The sequence below is a fragment of the Notothenia coriiceps genome, unplaced genomic scaffold, assembly GCF_000735185.1.
Source record: "Notothenia coriiceps isolate Sejong01 unplaced genomic scaffold, NC01 NC01_scaffold00009658, whole genome shotgun sequence".
In the NCBI taxonomy this organism is placed as follows: domain Eukaryota; kingdom Metazoa; phylum Chordata; class Actinopteri; order Perciformes; family Nototheniidae; genus Notothenia; species Notothenia coriiceps.
The window spans coordinates 164,345-176,185 of NW_011342359.1; the positions used below are offsets into that span (position 1 = coordinate 164,345).

Sequence of the window (11,841 nt, forward strand, 5' to 3'; positions counted from 1 at the left end):
GCAACGGTCGAGTCTGTTGCCTTCAGAGAACTAGTCAGCAAAAAACAACACAAACACTTGTATTTGTATTGTTATTATTTTTAAAGTAAAGTAACTTGTTACTAGTTACTTTTATCATTTAGTAACTAATAAAGTAACTAGTTACTTTTTTGAGAGCAGTAACTATAACTATTACTAGTTTACTACTTTAAAAGTAACTTGCCCAACACTGAACATGACACACATTAAAACTGTTAAAGTAAAAGCTTCTTATGTCTAAATAGAGAGGCTATGTCTTTGGCGGTTGACAGATTTATGTCCTAATGGTATATAAATATCGTCATATAGCCCAACACTAATGTCTATTCCTGTCTGGTACTAGATATTACCTCAAGTAAACGGGTGACAGGTTCTGGGAAAGACAAGTTGCCATTATCATTTTACATTTCTTGAAGCTCTACAATTGAAAATCCATTCACCTCCAATGTCTCAGTTGTCTGAGATAGGAAAGTGTTTGTGGATTAATTTTCATTTTGTGATTTGAGTGAACCTACCCTTAATACTGCGAGAAAAACATACTTGGAATTAACTTTTTAACTCTCTTCTTTAAATACAGCAAAAATAATTGTCTCACCTATGGTGTCGTACACATGCACTTCAGGTGTGTCCTGCTGCGGCTGCCAGTTGTCGGTGGGTGATGCAGAGGCAGCGCGTGGGGGGGCCTCAGGCTGCCTGGACGGTAAGTCAGCGGGGGGTACTGAGTGGTGTTCGTCATAAACTCTGCGCAGCCCATCGATATCATTATTAAGACTCTGACGGAAGAAAGCAGCAGTTAGCATCTATCACCACGTGGTGTAACCATTTGTACATGTGCATATACATTTCTACTATTAGAAATACATTTCTACTCTCGCTTACCAGAAATTGGCACTAATTAATGTTATGCCTTTAAAATCTAAATAACTTAAATAACATACATTTAAAAAAAAAAGAGGCCACTTTAAACCAAAAAAGTGTGCACGTACCTGGTTTTCTTTGTGGAGCCCTTCTTTCTCGTGTCTTAGCAGCATGATCATATCTTCCTTGTCCTCTACAATGCCCTCTATATCTGCGATTGCTGCATGTGCATCTGCGAGCTGTAGCTGAAAATAATGAAGGAAAACAAGCCTCAGTGTTAAACATGTCCCAGTATGAAGCAAAAAAATGGGCCCCTTTAAGATTTCCTTGACCTGAACTTCTCTACCGACCGATAGCTTGAACTTGTAGCCACATTATATAGCTAAACCGTTCTTACAATTTTTTGAGTTTACCTCTATTTTGTTACTTTTCCGTTGTTCCTTGTCCAATGATTTGATAATCTTCTCCGACTGTTCCCTGACTTCCAGTAGATCTTTCTCCAGAAACTCAGATTGTCTCACACTTTTTTTGGCTTCCTCTGTCTTGGACACGAGCTGCAGCTGAACTTCCTGTAGCTGGGTGGCCAGAGTCTGACACTTCTCCTGGAGAGAAAACAGCAATAATCATTTAGCATAAATAAAGAGTCCTGGTGTTGTTTGTATTAAAATCATTAGTATTTTGTTCCCACCCTTAGATCGTCCTCAGGACAGTTCTGCAGAGTCTCCTGCTGCGACAGCCTCTTGTGTAACTCCTGGTTCTCCCTCTTCAGGTCGTCCATGTTGTGTGTGAGGCTTTGCAGCTTTTGCAGCTCCACAGAGAGCCTCTGCTTCTCTTTCTCATTGCTCTGAAGGTCAACCTGCCAAAGGTAAAGAACACAAATTTCAATACAAGATGTAAATGTTGAACTGGACGCAAGTAATCTATTAATCTGACCTTTTATTTTTTAGATTGACCTGATGACGTCAGAGCAACAAAGTGTTAGAACAGTGTTTATAGTGGCAAAGGTATCTCATTTTTGAAAACAGATTTAACTTGTGAGGTTACTTTATAGTTATGGGTGTACTATTCCCAGTATGATCTGCTCTTTAAGAGTACGTCTGCAAATATTTGTATAGGGCTGCAACTAATTAAGAAAAGTGAATAAAATTAATCTATCATCAAAATAGTTTTTGTGTGCATCTGTATAAAAAAACTGTTTTAGAAAAGTGTAAATATATAGAAGGATAGAAACCAATGCGCTCTGCTTTGGCAGAGTAGAAAAGTCAAATACACTAAAAGAAACAATCTAAAATAACACCATCAGGCGCTCTGCTACAAAGTAGATTTACCTGGAGAAGCTGGTCGTTGTCTTTCAACTTTAACAGTTCCCTTTGAGTTCCTCTGAGTTGAGATTCTAGCCTAAAACACACCAAAAAAAGCTGTTACAGGCAAAGAAACTATTTCACTTTGATGATGAATCATAAAACGTGCAGACTCGACTCACGTGGAAATCTCTGCACTCTGATCATTGATCTTCCTGTTCAGCTCCTCGCGCTCCTCTTTCATTTGGTTGATCTTTATCACAGCTCGGTTGTATTTCTGTAAGAAAACATATGATTTATAAAAGATTTTGTCAGAGCCTTTAACAGCAAAAAAGATACAATCATCTTACCTCATTTTGCTTTGATTCTCCATCCAAACTCAGGCTTTGACTACGTCCTTTCTGCACGGCGGCTTCATGTTGCTGCGTCTCCATCTGCTTTGTCATTTGGGTCAACATCTCCTGTTGACGGCACACCAAGGTTAGTCTTCACACCGAAAATGCAGCACTGTTTTCACACGACTGAAATACAAACCTTTGTGTTGCCCGTTTCTTTCACCTGCTGCTGTAAGGTGCTCAGTAAGTTGTCATTTTCTCCCTTGATTTGATCCATTTGTTTGACCAGTTGACTCATTTCTTTCTCTTTCTGATCATTCTGCTCCTGTAGAAATAGATCATACTATGTCAAACATCAAAGTTCAATATTTATGTAACACTCCATGGCGCAATGAGTTCATTATCTCTCAGCAAACCTTTAAGCTGGCAGCTTCTTGCTGTTCCTTCTGTAGGTCATTTTCTAAGGTTTTGTTTTCTTTCCTTATCTGATCCAGCTTTTTCTGCAGATTAGATTTCTCCTGTACGCCCTTTTCCAACTGCTCCTGGGTTCATAAAAACACATTGAATCAATATAAAGCTTTATTTAGATTCACCTTTCTTTCTGTTTTCATTACATATAAACAGATGTGTCTGTTAAGTGCTCAAATCCTCAGCCAGTAACACTTCTGCAAAAAGTACTAATATTGATTATTAAATATTTCTACAGTGGTAATGTATTGATTTAAGATACACACGCTGGCGTTGGCTCCACATCTATCATTTGCGTTTGATACCTGTGTTGTAATAACCAGGAGGTCATCATCCACGCTGCCCTCCATGCTTTGCTCCTCTGGACTTCTGAAACAGAAAGGAGTGCTGGCTCCTCGCACTTTACCAGTACTGTTCACGTAGCAGAACTGGTAGAACTCGACCTCATCTTTAGGCAGGTAGTACTCTGATGGGACAGGAACAGAGTGAGCAAAAGCTTGTTACAATGTTTTCAGGGCTCTAACTAAAGTTTGTTTTCTTTGTTTATTCATTAATCAGTTGTTCAGCCTGTAGAAAGTCAGAAGATAGTGAAAAAGGTCAGTTAAAACTTCTAAAACTCCTTAGTATGTCCTGGGTTGTGCTTGTTTACAGGCTAAAATACAAATTATGACATTTAATAAAATGTAAGTAGGGAATGTGTAGACTTGTGACAGGACTTTTTATTTTTTTAATCTGAAATGTCACAATTCTAATCACTGTAAGTAATCAGTAAAATCTCACTTCATTTACAAGCAGAAACACTCTCTCACTCTTGTGTTGTTTTTTTAATTGTGGGAGAATGCATACTTTGGAAAAAATTGAAACTATCTGAGAAAGAAGTTGAGTTCCACACTGAGGCAGTAAACTGTGATGACAAGTCACAAGTATACATTAGTTCCTCAAAAAAACGTGTGTCAGCCACTGGTCTAAAAGACAGTAGAGGTGTTTAGTTAACTGATCAATATCTCTCAAAACAGCAAATAAATGCTGCAGGAAACCTCCAAAATATGGAGATGTCCTGCTTTCCTCTGTTAAATATCATATTAAATATCTTTGGGTTATAGACTGAACAAACAAAACATTTCACCTTGAGATACTGGGATGTACATTTTCACTATTTATTGACATTATATAGACCATACGATCAATAAATTAATATAGAAAATAATCAGCAGATATGTCAATACTGAAAAAAAACCTGTTAGGAGCAACCTTTAAAGACACTGAAACTAAATATCTTGAAGCTCTGAGAAATTAGAAAGTGGAGAGAAAATAAAATCTGACCCTAGTTTGAATAGAAGACTGAATAAGAGATGATGTCAACAACACTGAGCCAAAGGATCAGATGTGTGTCATCATAGAAGTGCATAAAACCGATTTAAGAGCCACTAATTACTCATGACCTGTTTACACTTTACACTCACAGTGTTCCAGACATCTGAAGGTCACGTAAAAAGCATGACTAAGCATTATCACCCTGTGGGAAAATTGAAACTATTCCTTACCTTTAAAATAAGCTTGCCTGTTGGCTGACTCTTGCCCTACCACATCCAGAGATGGCTCCACCCAAACAAAGGTATGATAATCCTTTGTTGAGCTCCACCCCACCTGAAGAGGAGACAAAACAAGAAATGCACCACGCAGATATATAAAAACAAATCATGCGAGCACAGGTACTTTTCCTATCTGGTTGAATGTTGCCCTTTGAATTTAGATGTATGATGTTTGATCAGGGCAGGCCAAATAATAATAATATTTTTTTAGAAAGAAACATTTTAACTTTTTTCATTGCCTGTTTTCATCAGAATACATTTTCTGGAAACCAACTAAACTGCCTAAACATATTTTCCCAATGTATTCCTGTGACTGATTTGAAATGTCCATACCAACATGAAATCAAATTATGAAGGCACTACAATGATTATTTATTGCTAAAGCAACTTTTTACATTTTTTCCTCACCTTAAAAATGCCCACCCAGTCCCTGGGGTTCGGCTGGAAGGCAGCAGTGAGGGTGTAGCAGCAGGTGATTCCGGGGATTGAAGGCGGGTATGAGTACGGGGTGTCAGTGAACACCACCTGGGAGAAGGTGTGGGGATTACGGTCCTCGGCCTCTGCGGGGTTCTCCATGGGGAGCTGCAGCCAATAAACAAGATAACCACATGACAGCAGGGGAAATGTCAGATATCAGCACCCGTGTTTTCTCAGGCTCCATTCTTCCGGTTGTTGTTGTTGTTGAAGCGTAGCCCCCAACCTTTAGTTTCATTTTCCTCCAAATCCATTACGCATTCAAAATTAACTCAGAAACACAGCGTTAAAGAGGCTTAAACGTTTATTAAAACGATTTCACCTCTCACTAAGGGTGATATTTAATCTGTTTTACAAACTTTTAGAGAGTAATTAACGTTTTTTAAACATAAAAATAAAGAAAGCGAAAGTGAGCTGCGGCAACAAAGACCGCACACGAAACATTATAAAATGTTAACTTTAATAAAAAAAATAGTTTACTTCTTCAAGACTACTTAATAAACATTCATTTTCTGACTAAATGTTGAAACAAAGACATAAAACTTACATTTGCAGGCACTTGTCACAACACCGACATCAACCGTCTTCTCAGGTCGGATTCAGGCGCTGTGATGAGTTCAAGTTCTGTTCGGATGTTTGTAGTACCAACTTCGTAAACACCGACAAAACGTGCATGTAAAATGTCCCAGTAAAAAAAGTTTCCCATAATTTCACTTTTTCATGTGATTTTACAGAATATATTAAGATTCTTAAACCTATAAACACCAAAAAGTAATACAACTCCGAAACATGTGACCAATACTTAAAAAGGTAGGCTAATTAATAATTTTCAATTTTCACCTAATTAATATTATATAGCCTATCTTGCGATATAATATATATATATTTGCAGTCTATTTTTGTAATCAACTCTTCTCCATTTTTAACTGCAATTGCTAAGCAACACTTTATTATATCTCTTTTCTTTGACCGACATCCCCACTTAGTTTCCAATTTTCTACATTATGTATGGTTAATAGACTGCTAACAGTTTTATGTGTTGTAGCCTACGTGTTACTAATTTACTACAAATTTAAAATAGATTTACAACCCAGGCTAAACGCGCAAGTACACATACAATACATAGCTGCCTTGTTTCAGATTGTTCCAAAGGCATCAGTAGTTGCGTAAGAAAAGTCCCGTATGCTGCATTATGGGAATTGTAGGCCAATATAAACAACTCACTCACTCCTATCTTCTGCAGTGTGACATAAAAACACAAGAGGGAGCCAAACACTGAATACGTGTTATGATCTTTGTAATTATGTTACTACAATAAACCCTTAGACATTGCTCGGTTCAAAACTCAGTGTGTGTTTTGACTTATATATTCCTGCTTTTCATTTCTGGATGACAGGCTCCTAACATAAAGGTCCAGCATAATTTGGGAGATAAGACTAAAGAGAGCTCTGTGATTTAGTGTGTGTATGCATTTTTTATTAAGATTTATTTATTTGGTCAATAACGACGCTTCTTGATAATAATATTTAAAAAAAATACGTTTCACTGCAACTTTTATTCATAATTTTCACCACCATTTTTATGCTACTTTACTTTAGTAACTATTTTACACATCAATACCATGAGTAGGCCTACATGAATAACATTATCATTTTCAAGTATTAGAAATATATGTTGCAATGCTAATTTTCATTAACCATAATGTCAAAGGACGTAGGAAGAATAAACTTCAAAACAATTGTTACACAAATAATATTTAAAACAAATGCACCATTATTAACCAATATATAAATAAATAAAACTAATAACAGTACCACCTGATACATGTTTTTGCCTACACTTATTAGGAAATACATATTGAAAATAAATGAATCTGTATGTTAGTTTTATATAGTTTAGGATTCAAAGGTATGAATTACAACAGATCACCTGTTGTGTGATGGAACTTTTTTTTCTAATAATCTACATTTTAATTTCAGAGAGACAAGTATAGATTTTCTATGAGAATTACGTGGTTTTAGCAGAAAACCTTATCTTGAAACAAACTGCAAGGTGGATGTTTTATTATGTATCTTTTCTAGTCGATGAGCCAACAACCAATCAGACACGAGAGCTCTCACACCCCCGGCTTGTGATAGGCTAAGGGCGTAACGGAGGAAGTTCCACCCAAAAAAGGCACCACGGCGCGTGTTGGCCTCGAGTTCATTCATGTTTACATTTGTAGGTTTCGTCCCCACTGTGTGTCAAGCCAAGAAGACTACAACACGACCCTCCTGACATCAGCCACGTTACTCAAGGATGCTCGGTTAGTTTGTTGGTCGGTAACGAGAATACTTACCTATGTAGAACGGTAATGTCACGTTTATGACGTTTGTACTTGTCTAAAAAAGTAAAAGTTATTTGTTTAACGTCTCCTACTAGCTGGCAGTTAGCCTGAAGCATTCCGTTACCCTAGCAACTATACAGTATAAATTATTAGCATATAGCTAGCTACAACTAATGTTGCTAGCTCACGATGTTTAATCTTGATTTCTTTAAATTATGACAACCTGAAACTTTCAAACACTCGTGTTAAACATTACAAATACAATTCAGAGATGTTGCTCACAAACAGAGAACGTATTAAACTAAACTGCCGCACGTTAGGTCTAATTTAGGTGAAGTAAATGCTACCTATAAGTCTCGCAAGAGCAGGGGTGGAAAAGGTATTTAGATCAATATCCTACTAATACTACGCTGTACATACTCTGTTAAAAGTAAAACTGTTACATTACTCTGTTACATTACAACTAATACATTATTTGGTTGTTTTATGTTTGCAAAGAAGGAATGTGTAAAGTAACTATAGCTGTCAAATAATTGAAGTAAGATAAAAAGAACATTACCTCTTAAATGTAGTGTATTAAGTACAAAGGGACATGAATAAAAAAGACTCAAATAAAGTACAAGTAGCTTTAATGTTTAGCTTAAGTACAGTATTTACATAAATTTACTTTGTTACATTGACTGAGGAAGATCATGATCTATTTATTTGGAGCCTCACAGCATAGCCCTCCTTTGTGCTCTGCAAAAAAAATTACATTGTCACCTCTTTGCATATTCAATTCACTAAGTTGTACTTTATTTACTGACAACATTTAAAAAAAAAAAAAAAAAAAAAAGGTTATTTAATGACACACCTGAGACATTATTTAATAATATTTAAAAGAAAGGATCACATTAATTTCTCCTACTTGCATTTTATATCTCTCCATAAACATACTTTGTCAGATTAAATTATTATTGCCATGCTCTGTAATTAAATGAGAGATCACGTTGCCAATGTGACTCTCACTTAGTTTAAACGCTTTTAAATACAGTAAAGTATTCAGACAATTCAGCAACAGACTTTAGTGGTGGAAGCTTAGCAGGCAAGCATAATAAAGACAAAAGAAAGATAAGAGAGTGTTGAAGGGTGTAGGATATCAACTAATTATTAATATATTTGGATTTATTGATAATCAAGAAAGGATATCAGCTACGGTTGCATCCACGCCAAGATTTTGTGCTTTTCGTTTATTGTCCCTCAATATTTTCATCCACTCTTGTTTATTTCAGATTGACACCTGGGAGATAATAAGACACATTGTATTGTTTGTCTACAACTTTAACCAGCATTTCCCCTTCTGCCTGTACTTCATTTTTAATGTCTTCGATGGAAGACTAGGCTTCAACTGAAGGTTCTCCATTTCAACTTGGCTCCAAGATGGATGTCCAACCTGTTCACTTACACCACACACTGTCACTCTGCTTTTCAGCACAGATTTAAATTCAACAACTCGAGCTGTTGAAAAACACATCTCCTATTTCAGTGAACAAATATCAGGGATTATCTCTCTCCTCTCTCCCAGTGAGGGCTCATTGCCGCTCATTTTGCTCTCCCATCATGTCATGGGGGATCAGGTGTTTGTCTCCACAGTTTCTAATTGGTCACCAGATCCACCACTGGGCTCGTTGCTTGAGTGTGTAAGTCAATCTGAGCTGAGGATACAAATCTATTCTCTTTTTGTTCAAAGATTCCAGTGGCAGACAGTGCACGAGGTGGAGATGTGGATCATTGGTTTTTCTACTGAGTAGTGTGACAGCGTCTTAAAGAGCTCTTGAAACAGGGATTTGTGTACCAAAGACGAAAGCAGACGGATAAGGGAGGCAGCATCTTCCATCACATTTGTCCTCACAGATGTAGGCTCAACACTGCAGGTGAGTAAGAGCCATTTCTTGAGGTGAAGACAGTAAACAAGGTTACTCATTTACAAATTAAAAAAGTTACAATAATCTTAAATGCATACAGTCTGCAGATGTGTTTCTTATATTCAGTCTATGTAGTAGTGCAGTCTTAAAAATGACGACAAAGTGAATTTAACATCTCTCAAACACTGAACATTATTACTTTTGTTGTTTAACCAGACATGCATTCATTTTAAGTGGCAGTTTAAGGCTTTAGTTGTTTCAAATAAACTGGCAAGTTGATTACTAGAACTAAAAGATGATTAGTGCTGATTTTAAAGAAATTGTTAGTTATTTAACCAAAAAGAGGAGAGCATTTGTGTGTTATTACCTTTAGTATTTGACTAATTGTGTTGCTTTTCTGTTTCATATCATCGCAAATTTATTGGCAGTTTTCAGATGAAATTAGGACAAAACGTGGGCTTTGGTTACACTCCTGTACATTCCATTCCAGTTAAAATCAGCTTTACTTATTTATATTGTACCTTTTGTACAAACATGCAGTCCAAAGTGCTTCACATTTTTGCAACACTAAAGAACCTACAACATTAAAACAATATAATGCTCGAAATCAATGAATAAAACTCAAAATGAAAACTCATTTAAAATATGCGGCACATTTATTTATATTGTTTTAATTATTTAACTTGAAAATAAAGAAAACTATTACTAATATCGTAGCATCATTGTGAATGTTGACAAGTGAGAGGCAGTCTGCTGAACCAGGTTGAAAAGTTAATAAGACAAGAAATTATCTTTTCCTTCATGACATTCAAATAATTAAGCAGCAGTGAAACCTCCGCTCCGTAGAAGCAAGAGATACATTTCAAAAATTGCAAGGGTATCCCCTTTAAAGATGTTTCAGTGTTTAGTGCTTTAGTACTTATTTAGTTAATTATTAAAGGAAATACGGTGATGGTATGTCTTGTCATGGTGTAGCCTAAATGCAGGGTCTTATGCAATGATACTTAGTAGATTACAAAGTAATTCTCACTGGGTCCAGTCGTTGTTGGTTGAGGACAGATAATTAGGTGTTATTACCTGATGTTGTTGTTGTTGTTGCACGCTGAGGGAAAACTTGGAGAAGCCCTTTGCGGGACTGTAACTGAATCCGGGCTGAGGTCAGCGGTGCGTCTCGGCCCGATGTAAAGCTCACAGTTCAGGGCCAGGATTATCCAGATCATTGGATCAGAATACTGTCACCGAGCACCGTAACCTCCCACAGGGTGCCTGGGATGTCCCTCCATACTGCCACCACGTTCTCCATCATTACCACGAATGAACTTGTCCCCACTTTCAACCCTACAAGACACCAGATAGGAGGCTGAGGAGAGCAGCTGAGATGCTGATGTGACGATTGTCGTCCACTGTGCTCAGGTCAGAGTGCAGACAGACATAGAAAGACCATATCAATTGAACTACACCCGCCTGGGTTTATTCCTATAAACTTTGGATTTTTAGACATGCTGGAAGCAGGGCTTTATATCGATCAGTTGATTAATCGCTCTGGTCCAGACCTAAATATCTCTACAACTATTACCGTAATTTTCGGACTATAAGGCGCACCTGAATATAAGCCGCAGCAGCGGCATACCACTCTCGGTTCCACTTTTACTTTTGCGCGCTACCTGTCTCACTCTTTTCCGGCCTCCAGCTTTTCCTGCTGGAGCCCGCCGCTTAAAAGTGGGGGTCCGCGGACCGGCCATAGAGCCCATAGATTTAAAGGTGTTGGCCGTTAGCTGTAAAAATCCATAGATTAGCCGCACCGTTATATAAGCGTCGAAAAATAGGGAAAAAGGCGCGGCTTATAGTCCGAAAATTACGGTACATTGATTGTCATTTAAACAATTTACTGACGTTATTGGCCCCCTGAAGACGAACCCTTATGACTTTGGTGACGCTCTGAATTTTGCTCTGGTACCACCATGAGGTGTACATTTCTGGTTTGGACTCAAATATATCAACAAATATTTGATGGTTTGACATGAAATTGTTACACACTTGTATGTTCCCCGTTAGGGTGAATTGTTATTACCTTGGTTTGAATCAAAGGGACACTACTAAAACAATAAAAAAACTACAATACTTTAAAGAACGAGTGTGTATGTTATAGTGGCGTATAAAGGTAACGGTGGACATTGTAACCAAATTAATATTACTCAACCCTTTTGTTTACCAGTGCGTGACAAGTGGCCTTCAAGTAACCTGAAGTTGGTTTGTCCATTGTGGGCTACCGTAGAAAAGTCAGGTGAAACATGGCGCACTCACGGCAGAGATACACATACTGTAAGATAAAATGGACCTTTATTTATCCCTGTGGAGAAATTCAGGAGTTAAAGCAGCAACAGAGTGAGAATGAAAAACAGGACAGATTCACACAAAGCAAAAAAATACATAATACAAATGATATAGTAACTGTTAAAACAACATATCACAACAAGGTAAACATTGCCTTGTTCTAAGCAAAGCCAACTCTTAGTTTCAGGTACTAATACGCTAATGTTTCTTTTCCTTTTGTATCAACACTAC

General features: G+C 37.2%; 1 protein-coding gene across 4 annotated transcripts in view; it reads right to left on the bottom strand.

The window, feature by feature from the left end:
- calcoco2 (calcium binding and coiled-coil domain 2) overlaps positions 1-5,695 on the bottom strand; it is a 9,246-nt gene extending 3,551 nt beyond the window's left edge. The window contains exons 1-13 of one of the 4 annotated variants that reach the window (XM_010771134.1): positions 5,594-5,695; positions 4,981-5,154; positions 4,525-4,627; positions 3,286-3,446; positions 2,929-3,054; positions 2,712-2,837; positions 2,528-2,638; positions 2,360-2,454; positions 2,205-2,274; positions 1,565-1,732; positions 1,290-1,478; positions 1,005-1,121; positions 614-791 (exon numbers count right to left, since the gene is read on the bottom strand). In XM_010771134.1, coding sequence (XP_010769436.1) covers positions 614-791; positions 1,005-1,121; positions 1,290-1,478; positions 1,565-1,732; positions 2,205-2,274; positions 2,360-2,454; positions 2,528-2,638; positions 2,712-2,837; positions 2,929-3,054; positions 3,286-3,446; positions 4,525-4,627; positions 4,981-5,148 — 1,612 coding nt within the window. In that variant the 5' untranslated portion in view covers positions 5,149-5,154; positions 5,594-5,695. Of the gene's footprint in view, positions 1-613; positions 792-1,004; positions 1,122-1,289; positions 1,479-1,564; positions 1,733-2,204; positions 2,275-2,359; positions 2,455-2,527; positions 2,639-2,711; positions 2,838-2,928; positions 3,055-3,285; positions 3,447-4,524; positions 4,628-4,980; positions 5,162-5,593 lie in introns of all 4 variants that reach the window. The other 3 variants (XM_010771133.1, XM_010771135.1, XM_010771132.1) reach the window with 3 other exon arrangements.
- Positions 5,696-11,841: the final 6,146 nt, after the last annotated feature.